General features: G+C 37.5%; 1 protein-coding gene across 3 annotated transcripts in view; it reads left to right on the top strand.

Moving 5' to 3' along the window:
- LOC150081140 (inositol hexakisphosphate kinase 3-like) overlaps positions 1 to 18,647 on the top strand; it is a 173,945-nt gene that overhangs the window by 37,562 nt on the left and 117,736 nt on the right. For 2 of the 3 annotated variants that reach the window (XM_090381358.1, XM_090381357.1), the window contains exon 3: positions 10,282 to 10,408. In XM_090381358.1, coding sequence (XP_090237484.1) covers positions 10,282 to 10,408 — 127 coding nt within the window. Of the gene's footprint in view, positions 1 to 6,713; positions 6,845 to 10,281; positions 10,409 to 18,647 lie in introns of all 3 variants that reach the window. The other variant, XM_090381360.1, reaches the window with a different exon arrangement.

The raw sequence follows: 18,647 nt of genomic DNA on the forward strand, positions 1-18,647 counted from the left end.
GCAGTGCTTCTTTAACCAGCGCCTCCATTAATTTTCCTGGAACAGAAGTTAAGCTCACAGGTCTATAATTACTTGTGTCAGCCTTTGATCCTCCTTTGTGAATTGGGGTCACATTTGCACATTTCCAGTCTATGGGTACCTCCCCTGAGTCCAAGGAAGCTCTCATAATTATGGCTAAGGGTTTGCTTACTTCCTTTGCTGCCTCCTTTAATATAACTGGATAGATCCCATCCACCCCGGGTGCCTTTTTTGTGTTTATCTTCAACAGTTTCTCCTCCACTTTACTCCCAGTTATTTCAAGATTCTGTAGCTTACTGCTAGAGTTGAATACACCTCTGGCATTCCCCTTGCTGAATAACTCCTCATGTGTGAATGTCGATGCAAAATATTCATTTAGTTTGTTAGCTACCAGAGCAGGATCATCAACAGTTGACCCATCGATATCAAGTGGACCAATCTGATTCATCCCCTTCCTTCTAGAGTTTACATAAGTAAAGAACTCTTTGCTGTTTTTCTTTGCATCTCTTTCCAAAGATTTCTTGTAATCTGCCTTCGCCTGCCTAACTTCCTTTGTAACTTGGTTACAGATCAACTTGTATCTATCATAGGCTTCTGTGTCACGTGTTAATTTGTATGTATCCCATGCATTTTTCTTCTCTGCCATATGTCTCATTAGTTCATCTGACATCCATTTAGGCCTAAGCCTTGAACAATATTTCTTAGTTGGTATGTAAAGCCTAGTAGCTTCCAAGATAAGTTGTTTGAATGCTTCCCATTTTGAATTTGCTGTTGGTAACATCATCAGTTTGTCCCACTGTATAGAATTTAAATACTGTCTCAGTCCATTGTAGTCGCCTTTACGAAAGCAATAACCCTTCCCTTTACCCCTAATAGTTGTTACCTCTTTGAGTAAATCCCACTTCAGCACACTGTGATCACTGCCACCTAGTGGTTCATTTATCTGCAGATTCTTAATGCATGAAAAATCACTACTGATAATCAAATCAAGAGTATTACTCCCTCTAGTTGCCTCCCGAACATGCTGATGTAGAAAACAATCATCCAATAAATCCACAAAAGCCTTGTGTGAGTGACCAGCCTCCAAATTCCAGTTAATACCTGGGAAATTAAAATCCCCCATTATAAGACTCTCTGATTTACTGGCCCACTCTATTTCCCTGTACAGTTTCTTCTCAGAGACATTAGGCCTATAGCACACTCATCAGAGACATTAGGCCTATAGCACACTCCTACTCTCAAATTTGATCTCCCAATGCTTAAGTCACGCCAAACTGACTCGACACTGCACTGTCCAGCGCAGTGTCGACTGGCTTCACTTCCTTGGATTTTATGTTTCTTAACTAATAGCGTAACCTCTCCTCCCTTCCTATCCTGTCTATTCTTTCTGTAGACGTTGTACTCCCCAAATTCCAGTTCTGCATTCCTTATATCTGTGTGACATCACGTGTCGGATATCCCAACAATATCTGCCTTTGATGTTTTGAGCAATACCTTAAATTCATCAAATTTATTTACTAAAATCCTAGCATTGGTGTACACGCAAGTATACATGCACCTGTTTCTATTCTTAGCTACCCTAACACAACCCATGTGTTTACTTGTACCGCAATGACTCCTAGCAGTCTCTGAAATATCCTGCATCTTGTTTTTCAGGCTCTTTCCAATAGAAGCAGTGCAAGAATCTCTTTCACATTTGCCAGTGGCTACTGTTAATCTATTAGTCTTTGTCTCCCCCCAAGCTAGTAGTTTTCCGACCCACCTAACACTGCCTCGATAGCATCAGCAAATATTCTTGCACCCTTTCTATTTAAGTGTATCCCATCCCTGTAGAAGCAGTCTCTCCTGTTAACAAGTACAGTCCAGGCTGAAAAAAATTCTACCCATTGAGCCTTGTACAACCTTTCCATCGCCGAATTGATCGACAAGGCTCTCATCATATACTCCCTCCTATCATGTCTGGGCAGAATTGCAGACACTTTCAAATTCAAGCCTAATTCACGGCTTTTTGATTGAGCCAGGAATAGTTTGAGCCAGGAAATCAGTGCCTTATAATAGGGGGATTTTAAATTCCCAGATATAGAATGCAACTTGTGATTGGTCACTCGCCCACTAGCAAGGCTTTTGTGGATTTATTGGATGATTGTTTTCTACAGCAGCATGTTCGAGAGGCAACCAGATGCAGTAATAATCTTGATCTGATTATCAGCACTAATTCTTCATGCATTAAGAATCTGCCAATAAAGGAACCACTAGGTAGCAGTGATCACAGTATACTAATTGTGGGATTTTCATGAAGACATAACTAGGATCAGGGGTAAAGGGAAGGGTTTTTGCTTTCATAAAGGTGACTACAGGGGCCAACTAATGATGTTACTAACAGCAAATTCTAAGTGAAAAGCATTCAAGGATTTAATCTTGGAAGATACTAGGCTTTTATTACCAATTAAGGAATACTATTCAAAATTTATTCTTAAATGAATGTCAAATGAAATAATGAGACTCGTGGCACAAAAGAAAAATGCATGGAACACATTAATTATCAGGGGTCACAGATACCAATGATAGATATAAGATAGTCAGTAATCAAGTCACAAAGGATGTTAAGCAAGGAAAGGCAGATTACAAGAAATATTTGGAAAGGATGCAAAGAAAAGCCGTAAAGACTTCTTTACTTATGTAAACACTAGGAGGAAGGGGAAGAATCAGATTGGTCCACTTGATATCAATGGTTCAAATATTGAGGATTCTGCTCAGATAGCTGACAAACTGAATGAGTGTTTTCCATCTACATTTATACATGAGGAATTCTGTAGATAAGTGAATGCCACAAGTTTATCAATATCTAACAGGGAGTTAAATGATTGTGTAATAACTGAGAACAAAGTGTAGAAGAAATTGTTGAAGTTAAACATAAAGCACCAGGGCTGGATGGGATCTATTCAGGTATATTAAATGAGGCTGAAAACCCTTTGTTATGATTATAAGGGAGAGGTGTCCATGGACTGGAGATGTGAAAATGTATCCCTAATTCACAAAGGGGGGATCGAAAGGTGACGCGAGTATTTACAGACCTGTTAGTTTAACTTATGTTCCGGGGAAAATAATGGTCACTGGTTAAAGAAGCACTGCAGTTTCATCTAGACAAGACTGCAGTGTTATAGTTCAGACACAGCATAGGTGTTTTAAGTGGATGTCTTGTTTGACAATTAGATTGGATACTGTGATGTGGTCACAAAGGAACTGGATGCAAAAAATAATTTTGAAATCATATACTTGTATTTTAGGAAAGCTTTTGATACTGTTGCATATGGAAGACTACTGTACAAGTTGGAGCAGTATGGCATTAAGGGTAACTTGCTACAAAGGATGTTTGAGGGGCAGAAGACAGAGAGTCGTAATTAATGGACACTTTTCTTCATAGACTAGTTTTATTAGTGGAGTTCTCCAGTGGTCTGTGTTGGGCCTATTATTGTTTTATGTATATAGCAATGATATTGATGAAGGTATTTCAGGCTTAAAGTCAAAGTTGCAGATGATATGACAGCTGGCAGGGTTTTTAATGACAGTAAGGATGGTATGCTATCGCAACAAGGTATAGAAATTTGAGCAGATTGGTTGAGAAGTAGCAACTGAAGTTTAACATTGACAAATGCAAAGTACTGCATATGAGTAGCAGTGTTCTCCCCAGAAAATTTTGCCAGCTGGGTGTGGAAATGAAATTGTGTACTTAGCAATATTATAAAATTTTCTGTTATTTATAAATGTGACTTAAGCAATATAGAGCAAAAATTAATTGCATAATTTAACATTATATGCTCCTGTCACATTGACCTCAATTAGGTAGTATGTTCAAATTAATATCATCAGATTCTTTATTAACATAAATGTATACAATAGTGACACAGAAAGCCAGAGCAATCTTACAGTATGTTGGTTTTTTTTATTAAAAAAATACAGTCAGTCCTTGTATAGCACGATAGTTGTGTTCCTAGAAACCATCGTGCAATGCAAAAATCGTGCAATATAAACAACAGGCCCTATGGGAAAAATAGGGTTAAGACACAAGGAATTGGAAGAGATGGAACGGCTGTCATCTGTTTGGATAGAAAATCAAACAAAAAACAAGATTGCTTACGATAGAAGCAAAAGCATTAGCAATATTTTATTATGTAATAAAATACTTAAGTATTTTATTACCATTATTTATTGTGTTTGGTAATGTTTTGGTTACAAATGGGTGTTCAATCTTGGGTGGTCGGCACTTAATCTAATGGCTTTTAATTACACTTTGAGTTGTTCCTGCTATGAAAGTTTTTTTTTTATTTTCTCTGCATTCTTTGTAATTCTCGGCGTTGCTTCATTTAGGCCTGTAGCACGTGCAATATCACATGGTCTTTCATTTCGGTCAAAGCATTTCACAATTTCATATTTTTTCTCTATCGACAGAGGCAGACTGGCCATAAGCCTTACCAGGGGACACCCCGGAGGCCGGTGTGATTTTGGCTATAAACCATAGTATGACGCCAACTACAAATTTTCCCGGGTAAGAATTTTTGATCCAGTCCGCCTCTGTTTATCGATATTGCTTTTCTTTTTCTCTCTGAATCTGTAGTGTTAAGTATTTTGCTCATTTTTAGGGAATAAATCATAATTACAAAACGGGGAGGCACGCTTGATACGCTCAAAGCTGCGCACGTGTAGCAACTGAATAAACAACACCGTAAAGGCCGTGATACACTATTAACACCTCACATTTTACTAAAGCACATTTTTAGGGGTTACTACCATAAAACAATAAAAACAATTTCCAGTTGCGTTTCTGCTTGTGGAATCTGTTATAAACTGGTAGTAAACTCGATCTAATTGCATTTGCGATTATACCGATAGTTTGAATTGTATTGATTTTTACGTTATTATGGTGAAATGTGTTTCCCCTTCACTGATATAAAAAACATAAATACATTTTCAGAATCTTCTCTTCATTCCTATCGTGTTGCGTTCAGTTAGGGCTGATTCCGGTCCTACTGCCATTTCTTGTAAACACAAAGGCGAATCTTGCATAAGCGAATTTGGTTCGTGTTATATAAGATATCGTTCTCCTATTTATAAATCGTGTATGATCGAATTCGTGTAGTGTAAACACGTGTTATATGAGGACTGACTGTAATAATAATCAAAATGTAATAATGAAATAGTAATTAAAATGAAAAGGGGCTACAAGTTTAGCAGAACATGAAATGACATTGGCTAACTAAAACTTACATAACTGTCCTTTACAAAGGTCAGTTATGTAAGTTTTGAAGTTTTCTGAGCAATGCAGACAGGCTGCCAGGCCAGGTCATGGGGTGTTGTCAATGATATACAGGAATTTTGTGAGCAGGGAAAAGGAGGTGATTGTCCTTCTGTACAAGGCAATGGTCGAGCTACGCCTTGAGTACTGCATTCAAATCTGGAGACCTCATTTTAGGAAGGATGTAGATTTGCTTGAGTGTGTATCGAGAAGGGCAACAAGATTGGTGAGGGGAATGAAGGGATCCTCTTACCAGGAGAGGCTTAAGTTCTGCAAATTGTGGCAGCTGGAGACTAGGCACCTGCAAGGTGATCTGATTGAGGTGTATAAGGCCTTGAATGGGTTGAGCACGCTGAATTCTGATGGGATTCTTCCACTTGTTCAGATTACGAACCTAAGGGGGGCATAAATTTAAATTGAGGAAGGACAGATGTAGAATAGATGTGCGGAAATTTGCCTTTAGCCAGTGGGTGGTTAATTGCTGGAACAAACTTACATCTGTCGTGGAAATTGATAGGGTAAATAAATTTAAGGAGGAACTGGACAAACATTTAGAGGGGATTGTTTTGTATTTTTTTTTTTTTTTTTGGCTGATGCTGCATAAGCTCATACACTTGCCTTCTTGCGTCACATGCCACTACTACTACAAGCAAAAAGATAAGCCAAGATGCCATCGTGATATGCCTTGTCTATATTCCACGGGTTGATGTTGAGTGAGTTGAGATTGTCCAGAGTCACATTTGGGAAGTGTCTCTTGAAATTCTGTAACCTCTGGATCCTTGAGCACAAAGTGGGGGACTGCGGAGATGTTTGCCTGGCAAACACCAATTAACCGTGTTCCAGATGTTTTTTTTTTTTTTTTTTTATGAAAACCCCAAACACGAAAGGTATCAAAACCTATAGTACTTAGTACCGTGCATGGGTTGAAGGAGAAGTATGGGGGGAGGGGGATGCCGGAAACTTTGCTCTAGAGACTAAACATGGGTTTCACCACTTCAAGCCTCCAATAAGCAAAGTGGTGATATTTCACCGGTTGATGAAAGTCATTGATGTGATCCTGCTTAGCTGAGCATAGATGAAGGAATGCCTTTATTTTTAGCACATGGGGACTGTGGGTGTGTACTGCAGGTTGGAGCAGAGTGCAGATTTAGATGTTGTGTAGATCTGGTGTGACCACAAGTTGGCTCACTTTAGTACCCAGAATTTGAGGCCTCATAGTTTTCTGAGGTTGGTGGGTGGTGCCTCTTGCCAAACTTCCATGGCATAGAAGAGCACACTACAGAAGTAAGTTGTAAGGTGTTTCCTGATTATTTGCTTATTGTGCATTTTGCACAGATCTATTTTCATTCCCCAGAAGGGTCTCAGGGCTTTTGAATACTGAGCTTGTATTTGTTTTTTATAGGTGAGGTTGGCATCAAGGATTACTCCTAGGAATTTGACACTATCCGTGGGAGTCGGAACATTTCCTGCCAATTCCGGATGTAGAGAAGATGCAGTATCAGCAGAAGTCATCCGACATGGAGTAAAGATGAGGTAGTTTGACTTCTCTGAATTAACTGACAGGCCCAAAAATTTGGCATACTTACAGAATGTATTTAGGTAGCTGTTTACAGATTCAGAGGAGGTTTGTCTTTCTTGTGAATCACCAACATGGTGTTTGCATGGCAAGTAGCATACAATATCATCAGCATATAGTAATGCTGGAATATGATCCATTAGTGGAACGAATATTGCTGCAAATAGCAAGGCTGAGAGAGAACCACCTTGTGGGATCTCTACCTCAACGCTTTTCAGACTGTAATGCCATTTCCTATGAGTAAAGCATTCTCCTAGATAGCAGATTATTGAGGATCTCAAGCATATTTCCAGATATCTTATAGAATCTTTCAAGTAAGGCAAGAAGAGACATAATTTGGACTGAGTCAAAAGCAGATTTCATGTCCAGAAAAATGGTGTGAAGATCTTCGTTGTCATTCCAGGCATGAAGTATTTTCTGCGATAAGGACTGTATTCAGGTTACAGTAAATCTTTAGGCATGGCATAATGGGTATGTTCGGGCCTATTCGCAAAGATTCCAAGTGCTACATCATTATAGATGCACTTCTCAAGGCATTTCAGGAAGGGAGAGGCAATTGATATTGGCCTGAAGTCAGCTGGTGTTTTTGCATGCAGCTTCTTCAGAACTGCCACAACTCTGTACAACAACCAGCTTGAAGGCACCTGTGCATTTATTATTTTTATTAGCTGTTCTTCAGAAATTTCTGTATTACTAGTAGGTGAAGAAACATTAAACACTTTGTTCCAAGGATATGCTTCGGACACACAATGTGATCTCGCTTAAAACGCAGCACATGCTCACACCATTTCTGGATATCTAAAGACAGAGGGGGGTGCAAGTATTACTTGTGGACCACACACATTTTCCCCTTGATAGCTGGCCATTCATGAAATTATCAATTGCTGATTGTTTACTCTTCTTGAAATCCATCCTTGCTTTCGAAAATTTGGTATGAGTCTTGTGAAGGCTTCTTCTTGTAGGAAGCATGGGCTACCTGCTCCGTAGCCGAGTGGTCAGGAGCGGGAGTGCAGTAGCATATGCTCTTTGAGTAGACTGGGGTTCAAGCTCCTGACTGCTGAATACGGTTGATCTGCCAACCCGCACTGGACCAGCGTGGCAGATTATGGTCCATTTCCCTTAGCATGAATTGTTGAGGAGGCTTCCATCCTGCAGTGGGTTGATAATGGCTGCACTTTATCTTTTACCATACCGTACCGTGAGAATCGCTTAAATTTTAGCCAGACGGTCAGTTAAATTCACCAGGTGGTGCACCCATTCGATAGTTCCTGGGGAGAAAACTGGGTAGCAGTAACCCCAGAGTAACATACCACTCATGGGATCTTGTCAATAATACATAGGAACTTTTCTATTAGGGATAAGGAGGTGATTATCCCCTTGTATAAGGCAATGTCAGGCCACACCTTGAGGTCTGAAGGTCTCATTTTAGAAAAGATGTTGAGCTACTAGAATGAGTACAGAGAAGGGCACCGAGATTAGTGAGTGGAACAAATGGTTGCTGTTACTAAGATAGGCTTAAGTCCTGCAAATTGCAGCCTTTGTAGTCTAGGTCCCTACAAGGTGATCTGATTGAGGTGTATAAGGCCTTGAATTGTTTGAGCAAGCTCAATGCTAATGGAATTCTTCCTCTAACCCAGATTCCGCACCTGAGGGGGAATAAATTCAAAATGAGAAAAGACAGTTGTAGAATACACATGCGGAAGTTTGCCTTAGGCAGCAGGTGGTTGATTGCTGGAACAAACTTCCATTTGCCATTGTGGAAGTTGACAGCTTAAACAAATTCAATGCTGAACTAGACAAACTTTTGGAGTGGGTGTATGGGTGAAAAAGGGAAGTGTGTTTTTTTTTTTTTTTTTTTTTGGCTAATTCTAAATAAGCTTTCTTTCTTGCCACATGCCTCTGCTAATGCTATCTCTACTGGATAGCATTCAGTAAATAATAGATGGGGCTTTTCTGGCTGCTTGTTTACACTGTTCAGAAAACTTATGTCTATATTGTATCTCCTAGATCCCTTTCCTCCTCCACTGTTTTTAATTCAACCCCACCAAGTGTAATATTTATTTGGGTGGGGGCTATTCCCCAAGTGTAAGACCTTGCATTTAGCAGCATTAAAACATAGCTGCCATTTCTCTGACCATCTTTGAAATCTGTTCTAGTCATCCAGAAGGAGTGCTTCTTGGACTGATCGTAAACAACTCTTTCAATCTTTACTTCATCCCCAAATTTTGACACCAACCCGTCTATCCCTTCACAGATGTCATTTATGAAATTGAGAAACAACAATTGTCCAAGAACCCATCTTTGAGGAACCGCACTCATGATGTTACACCAAAGTGAAGAATATCCATTAATTGCAACCTTCTGCCGTGTGCTTCCCAGCAATCCACTTTAGGATTTTATGAGTAATTCCAACCTGTTCAAGCGTATACAGTCACCTCTCGTTATGGACTGACTCGAATGCCTTGCTAAAATCCAAATAAACTATGTTGAAATCGTTCCCTACATCCAGCTCATGAGTAACTAAGTCTAAATAGCCTCCTAAGTTAGTTCAACATGATTTTTCCTTAACAGAACCATGTTGTTTTTGTGTGTTATTCATAATGCCATATCTATCTATCTGTTCTTGGATTGCACTCTTAATCATTACTTCTGAGATTTTCTCTGCTACTAAAGGCAGACTGGCGTCTCCGTAGCCAGATGGGCAGGAGCAGCAGTGCATCGCACATGCTTCTTGATTAAACCGGGGTTCGAGCCCGTGAGCCACCAAATACGGAGGATGCAGAAAGATCAGGGAATGACCACTGCATATCCCCGTAGCAATATGGCCTTAGTTGCTAATGCTAATGCTCCTAAAAACCAAATAATAACATAACATAAAGGCAGACTAACTAGTCTGTAGTTATCAACTTCACTTTTAGAACCACCTTCACTTATTTGCAATACATTGGCACTTCTTCAATCCAAAGGAATCTCTCTCAAGTGCAAACATGCCCTCATAAATAACCTCAGTAATTCAGTACACTCCCTGACAGTCTCCTTCAAAATTACCAGGTATATATCATCAACCCTGGGAGCCTTACTTGCCTCTATGCCCGAAGGTTTTTCTAATAAATACTCATCATCTGTAATTCCAATCTAAGTTAAATGTATTATTTATCTTAAGCTTGTTTTCAGCACAGAACTCAAATAAATATTCTCCATTCTCGTTTCTTCATTATATTTCATATATGTTTTCCAAAATATTCCTTCTAATTCCAAAGCAATATAGTGTATAATATATATAAAAATTGCATGATTTTACACTTTTTAACAAGTTATCTAAATGAAAATTTTATTTGTGAAATTTAGTATATATAAATGTGCTTGTTAATTTGATTACTTTTATATATTTTAGGTTGGTGGACATTCATCAATGCTGCAACTTGATGACTATACTATCTGCAAACCACTTATTCCACAAGAATTAAACTTTTATAAGGCTGTTCCAGAATCTTTAAAGCCTTTCACATCAGAATATAAAGGCAAGACTATATTAGTGGGTTAATTTTTAGACTTTAATAGTTCTCATTTCCTAATGATTGTATTGTTGGTGTGTATCAAAAGTAAACTTTGTCTGTTTCACAGTTATCGAGTCTTCACCACCTGGTGTAGATGATATTCATTGGCCTACCCAAGAACCACACATCAGACACAACTAGGGTTTATACAAAAACTGACTTTTGAAAAAAACGGTTTTTGAATTTTTACAAAAAAAAAAAAAAAATATATATATATATATATATATATATATATATATATATATATATATATATATATATATATATAATTAAAACAGTAAAAAAATATTTATACTTATTTTAAAATTTTTCAGTTTATTTAATATTTATGGAACTGCAAAAATATAACAAAATAAAATATACTCCATACAAAACCAAATATAAAATAACTGAAATCCATACAAAACCAAATATAAAATAACTAAAATCTATACAAAATATAAATTATAAATTTTTATTTCATTTAGTATTTTTCTTCAGAAAATATGATTACAAAAAACATAAAATGTCCACTGAACAATTACTTAATCTTGTTCTTATTCTAGATACAGAATTGCCTGAAATAGAAAATATTCTCTCACTGGCTACTGAACTTGGTATTATCGTTTTCAGGGCATCAAATAATAAATCTAAATTCTTTGTTCTTTTATTGGTTGCCTCAAATACTGAAAATTTGGCCTTCAGTGTCTTCGGAGTTGATATTATTTCTTCAGGTTCCTCAAGAAACCTATGAATTGATTTTTCCATGGCTTCTTTTAGAGCATTCCCCTGATTAATAGTTTCTCCATCTCTGATATATTCATCATCGGAATCTGTTTCCATACAAGAATTTGAATATATAATCTAGACAATATTTTTCCAGATAACTTAGTAATATCGACTTTCAAAACTAGTGGATATACACTAGATTTCTTTGTTGAAATGGTTTGTGGATTTTGCAAATATAGCAAAAGGGTTACCAATCCAACTTGTCTTCTTTCTTGAATTCGTACTTCTAAAACATTTAATAATTTGGAACTAATTTCAGTCTTCAAATTTTTTAGTTCATTTAACAGAAATTCAAATATGCCTTCACTTGTTAATAAATTGGCATCTTGCTGCCCTAAGGTCTCAGCTGCTAGACGTACTGGTCCCAACACTTTAAGAAGCTCCATGATTTTAGGATATTGAGCTTCATTCCACATATGAGAAGCACCAATATCATTCAAAGCTAAAACAACACATTCTTTTAATGTTATAATCATGGCCTTTAATGTTATAACCATGTTATAATCTTTCAATCATGGCCTCTAAACTATTCCATCTTGTTTGGCAGTCAAGAATCAAACTTAATTTCTTTCCTTTTTCTTGTTTTACATAATTCTGAAGGATGCTATCTCTTATGGGAGATATTCTAAAAAATTTGCAAATTTTTCTAATTTGGGAAATTGATTGTTTGTAATTGTTAGACAACATAGCGAATCCATAGTCGTTATCTAGATCAAGAGAATTTAAAAAATCCTCACCCTAGTCATCTTCCGATTCCTCACTTTTAACATATACATCAGTTTCAGCAATTTCTTTATTTTTATATAACACATCAGTAACTGCTAAGTGTATGGCATGTGAATAGCATAGTTTATTAATTATAGGTGATAATTGGCCAAATTTTTTTCATAACAGCGGCACCATCATTTGTAGCTGCAACTATGTTGGTTGCTAGATCCAAGTTAAAAATTTGTAGCCGCTCAGAAACTAATTCTAATGTTTACTTAGCATCGCAGGAACTAGCTATTGGAACTAAGCCCAAATTAAAATCTTCCTCAAAATGGTGTACATTGATATTCAAATATCTGCAATTTCTTTTGCTAGTCCACTCATCTAAAGTTATAGAAAATTTTTTCCCATTCTTCTTAATACAATCCAATTCATTTATAGTTTCACGTTTGGCATTGTCATAAAACATGAATTGGATCCATTACTCAAGTGTTGTTTTTTGGTAATGAACATCCCCATTGTTGCAAAGACTCTCGTATAAATGAGCTTATTGTAATGCTATTAATGGACAATCCATCCATTGCAGCAAGTTTTGCATAATTTCTTCTAAACTGCTCCTTTTTACGAAATTAAAAATACTGGCTTGGTTTTGTGGGCAGGAGGAGGGTCCAGGTGTTTCTTACTTGTCGATAGTTTCTGTTTTCTTGTCGATTATTATTTTGCGAATTGCTTTCAGATGATTATGGAGATTGCTCATAGATGAATCTTTGCAGCTCAACATTTTATTACAATGATTGCAGCATGCCTTGTCTTTCCCACCTTTTTGAATTAGTAATGGCCATTTGGTGCAAGGAAGCCTAAGGCTTATGCTGCTGCACCAGCCAAAAAAGAAGTAAAATAGTATATAAAATAAATAATAATAATAAAAAAGGAAATAAACAACGTATGCATTTCCCTCTTCTCATCTTTCATGGTTTGGCCTGGGACCATCAGGTGTATTGTATTTAGACCTCAGCATTTAGGTCTAAATAACGTAGGTAATGCATTGTGCCTGTAGCCAAAATGCATTACCTACGTTGTTGCAGAATGTCGGGGAAGGCTCATCCTGTTTCAGCAGGACAGCACTCCATACCATACCACATGCATTGTGATAGACTGAATTGAGGACATGAATAGCAAAAAGTTGGACTGACTAGCCGAGAGCTCTGATCTCAATCCTGTGTCGAGAACCTCTAGGATGTATTGGACTGGCAGGTGTGTGGGAGGAGAGATCACCCAAAAAAACAGAGCTGAGCTGGTCATTATTTTGAAGGCCAAATGACAGAAAATATCAGAGGTCATATATGAAAAACTGGTGATGAAGAATGTTCCACAGAGATTTGAGGCTATCATAAGGGCTAAAGATTTCAGCACATAGGCAGATATTAATGGTAAGGCAGTGTATAAGGAAAAACTTTTATCTTTGTTGCTGATATATATAAAAAAAAAAAAAAAAAAGAGGAGGAACAACAGTGAAGTGTTCTGAACAATTTTCAACATGTTGATCAAATCAAAAGCATCAGGTTCATTTCCAGGAAGAAAACATGACTGTGTCATAAAAAAAGGCATGTGTGTGACAGTTTCCAAGATTGTTCCAGACACTTGATAGTTGTTCCATTTTTAAAGAAGGCTTAACACTCTACTGCCAAAGGAAAGAAATAATCAACCAAAAATTACCAAACAGGAGGAAAGTTCATCAGTCTCTGCAGTTGTTTCAAAGCTTATTTTTAATAAAGACTATTATCATCTACAAATTTTCCCATCTTCAAATAAAAATTAATTGTCCTTGATAGTGAATTTTTCTGACAGAAGATCAGTGCCATTTCCTTTGCTTACATAACAGTAGTTCAGATATTATACAGAAGAACAATAAGAAATATAATCAGTTCCATTTAATTTAACTGATATGTACAAGAACAGTTAAGTATTATTAAATGTTCATCAAACAAATAATATTTTAACAACCAACAATAATAAGTTAACTGCTAATTTAACAGTTATTTAATTTTTTTTTTTTTTAATCTCTGCCCACTAAAACAATTGCTAATAGGTTGTTTGAATATTTTTGTTTCAGAAATGATATCTAATGTTTGTTAATCTCTTAAACTAAATTTTCCAGAACAGAAGACAAAGCACTTGTTTCAGTTTCTTGATGAATAATGAAGTCACTGCTCTAATTAGAAATGACAGGCTCAAGACCAAAAATAATATTTGGTGGGCAAATGAGATAAATAACTCTGTTACCTCTCAGATGATGTAATAACTCTTTGAGCAAGAGAGAGAGACAGACAGACAGACAGATTTTCATTACAACTAGTAGGTTACCTTATCCATATCGTATCCCCTAGCTGTTGTTACAAGAGCCCTAAGTAAATTAGAAATTCCTGTTCACTTGCTGAGTGTTTTGAGTATTATCCAACTGTATAATATTCCTTGTGTGAGTAGAAAATTTCTTTTTCACAAAAGTTTACTTTTTCGAAATTTCTGTGTGAGCCAATAAAGTCTCCTCACTCTTATGTGTAACTTATCTCGAGGAGCCTTCTTTCCAAAATGTGTAATGAAAACTTGATCACCTACAGCCAATGGTTTTAATTTCCTCACTCCATTTATATATTCCTTCTGTTCTGTTCCACATGCTTTTTTGTTTTTTTTTTTTTTTGGTTTTTTGCTAAGCTATATATTTCATTGTTTCATCTTGTTAACCAGTGGTTAAATTAATATCCAATAGTGGCCTCCATAGCCTAATGGTCAAGTGTAGGTACAAAGTGCGTATGCTTCAAGTGACCATGGTTCAAGTTCATGTGACTACTAAATACAATATTTTCCTTGTATCTCTCTATTTTGCAAACTGCTCTGACCTTATATGGTCATCCTGGAGTATAAATAGAAAATTCATTTCATTTATCTAATGGAAATGTGAGGTCATATCCATACAGAATAAAAGGGTGTGATGTGTGAGGTCATTGTAGTGCGAGGTTCTCCCCTCCTCCCCCAACACTCTAATACACATAGGAGTCACAACAAAAGCATTTCCATTTTAGATAATTGGCCCACTTCTTCACTCCATGCTCTAACAATGGGCTTAGGATTTTCATAATTCATGTATTCAGTTGCTTGGCCATTCCAGTACATTTGCACCTCTGTGTTATTATAACTCTTTGTCTTGTTTTTATATTCAACCTGCAAGTCTGAAGGAGGAGTTCTGACACAAAATTTGCCAGTCTGTCAGTTAGCATGGTTTATGAACAGCCAAATCTGAAAATTATATTTTGATTAATTGTAGGACAGTTGTCTTTTTAGGCTATTCCCCTACAATTAGACCATTATCAATAGATCAGTCCTTTGATATGAAAGAAGTATGAACTCAGACCACATAGAAAACATGTCATGAAAATGAATTTGTTTCTAGACTCAGTAAGCAACAACAGTACTATAATATCAAGAGCAATAGACTATAAGATTGTGGAGGGTGTTTGAATATTCTGCAAAGGCACTTTGCCTCTTCATTGTGCCCTGACTTAGCACTGATGACAAGACTTGACTTAAGTTTGTGTTAGATTTGGCCAGAAGAATATCAAATATGTGAGAGACTGTCTTATCTGCCCACAGAAGTTCTTCCAGGATACCTTTGTAGTAGATGTGGCAAATCCATTCCTGCATTTCCACAGGAGCAACTGTAGCATCCAGCAAACCACCATGGACACATTACTTAATTCTAAGCAACCCTCTGGAAGCAAGAATGAAAAGTGTTTCTTTGTTCTCTTGCAGATACATCACCTCAGAGATATATATAGGGCAGATACTGTAGTCTCAATATCTCAAATGGGATCAGTTGTAGCTGTAACTGAAGCATTTAAACCAATGCAAGAAATTGAATGGTGTGTAGTGGCATAGTATTTAGGGTGGTTTTCCTAAATATGGTGCAGATGTGGTGGTTTTCCACATCTGCACCATGTGTACTCTGTGATGGAATGCAGAACAACTGCAAAGGCCAGAAAAAAAAAAAAAAGTGTAATGTATGGTTTATGAAGTATTGTATTTTGTTCTGCTATGTCTGGTTGCTTGGCTGCAGGGCACCTAGTGGGACCGTATCTTGCCTGCCACCACCACCACTGGGAGGTGAGCCAGGCAGTCTGTTATATTCTGGCTGGTGTCTGCCAGGGGTCGCCTGAGCTTCCTGACAGAGATCAAGTAAAAAAAAAAAAAAAAAAAAAAAATTTTTTTTGTTGAACAGAGCACACTAGGAATTAGAGTAAGAGTAGAGTGGGTCACAATGTAGTGGCTAAGGCTATAGCCAAGAAATGTCTTTTAGTCTAAACAAGGGATAAAACTTAAATAAGAAAATATAACTGCTAAAGAAAAATCTGCCTTAATAATCTTTGTAGAGATAGAGCACTTATGTAAATTTAAAAAGGGTAAATAGTAAATATTTGGAAGTAGTTTATAGAATACCATGCAACAGGGCATCGCTAATCCAAGGCTTCCATAATCAGGCATTTTTTTTTGCTCCATTCTGTCATTGTATAATGTACATTTTAATATTATTCAGACACCTTATCAAAATTTAACCCTTTCTGTTATTTAATATTTAGCATTAGCATTAGTAGAGGCATTTGATGCAAGAAAGCAAGCTTATGCAGCATCAGCCAAAAAAAAAAACCACTTCCACTTCACCCCTCTGTTCGTTCAAAATACCGGTCCAGCTGAGCCTTAAATTTATTTAGGCTATCAACTCCCACGACAAGGGATGGAAGTCTGTTCCACCAACCAACCAACCACTCGCTGGCTAAAGGCGAATTTCCGCATGTCTATCCTACATCTGTCTTTCCTCAATTTGAATTTATGCCCTCTCAGGTGATTATTCTGAGTGAGAGGAAGAATCCCATCAGCATTGAGCATGCTCAAACCATTCAAGGCTTTATACACCTCTATCAGATCACCTCGCTGGTGCCTAGTCTCCAGACACTGTAATTTGCAAAACTTAAGCCTTTCTTCGTAGGAGCACCCATTTGTTCCATTCACTAATCTTGTTGCCCTTCTCTGTACTCGTTCCAGCATCTCTACATCCTTCTTGAAATGAGGCCTCCAGACCTGTATACAGTACTCTAGGTGTGGCCTGACCATTGCCTTATACAAGAGAATAATCACCTCCTTATCCCTGCTAGAAAAATTCCTATATATCATTGACAATACACCATGAGCTACTCTTGCAGCCCGTCTGCACTGCTCAGAGAACTTCATATCTGCCTGCACAACCACCCTCAGGTCCCTTTCATTCTCTACCACTGTCAGTGTAGTACCACAGAGTTGATACGTTGCTCTGGGGTTGCTGTTTCCCATGTGTAGTACTTTACATTTGTCAATGTTAAACTTCATTTGCCACCTCTCAGCCCATCTGCTCATCCTTTCCAGATCCTGTTGCAGCAGCATAGTGTCAGTAGTGTCCTTGACAACCCTGCCTACCTTTGTATCGTCTGCAAACTTCGACATTAAGCTTGATATACCCTCATCAATATCATTTATGAATACAGAAAACAATAATGGACCCAACACTGAGCCCTGAGGGACTCCACTAATAACATTAGTCCACGACGAGCAGTGTCCATTGATTACCACTCTCTGTCTTCTCCCCTCAGCCACCTCTTTATCCACAGCAGCAATTTGCCTCCAATGCCACACTGCTCCAATTTGTGCAGCAGTCTTCCATGTGCAACAATATCAAAAGCCTTTCTAAGATCCAAGTATATAATATCAAAGTTATTCCCTGCATCCAGTTCCTTTGTGACCACATCATAGTATCCAATCAAGTTGGTCAGGCAAGATTTTCCCTTAACAAAACCATGCTGTGTCCAAGCTATAGCTGAAGTCTTGTCTAAATGATCCTGCAGTGCTTCTTTAACTAGTGCCTCCATTAATTTTCCTGGAACAGAAGTTAAACTCACAGGTCTATAATTACTTGTGTCAGCCTTTGATCCTCCTTTGTGAATTGGGGTGACATTTGCACATCTCCAGTCTGTGGGTACCTCCCCTGAGTCCAAGGAAATTCTCATAATTATGGCTAAGGGTTTGCTTACTTCCTTTGCTGCCTCCTTTAATATAACTGGATAGATCCCATCCACCCCGGGTGCCTTTTTTGTGTTTATCTTCAACAATTTCTCCTCCACTTTACTCTCAGTTATTACAAGATTCTCTAGCTTACTGCTAGAGTTGAATACACCTCTGGCTTTTCCCTCGCTAAATAACTCCTCATGTGTGAATGTTGATGCAAATATTCATTTAGTTTGTTAGCTACCTGAGCAGGATCATCAACAGTTGACCCATCGATATCAAGTGGACCAATCTGATTCATCCCCTTCCTTCTAGAGTTTACATAAATAAAGAACTCTTTGCTGTTTTTCTTTGCATCCCTTGCCAAAGATTTCTCGTAATCTTTGGCAAGGGATGCCAAAGATTTCTCGTAATCTGCCTTCGCCTGCCTAACCTCCTTTGTAACTTGGTTACAGATCAACTTGTATCTATCATAAGCTTCTGTGTCATGTGTTAATTTGTATGTATCCCATGCATGTTTCTTCTCTGCCATATGCCTCATCAGTTAATCTGACATCCATTTAGGCCTAAACCTTGAACAATATTTCTTAGTTAGTATGTAAAGCCTAGTAGCTTCCAAGATAAGTTCTTTGAATGCTTC

This window comes from Mastigoproctus giganteus, chromosome 9 (genome assembly GCF_048544385.1).
Source record: "Mastigoproctus giganteus isolate SK-2022 chromosome 9, ASM4854438v1, whole genome shotgun sequence".
In the NCBI taxonomy this organism is placed as follows: domain Eukaryota; kingdom Metazoa; phylum Arthropoda; class Arachnida; order Uropygi; family Thelyphonidae; genus Mastigoproctus; species Mastigoproctus giganteus.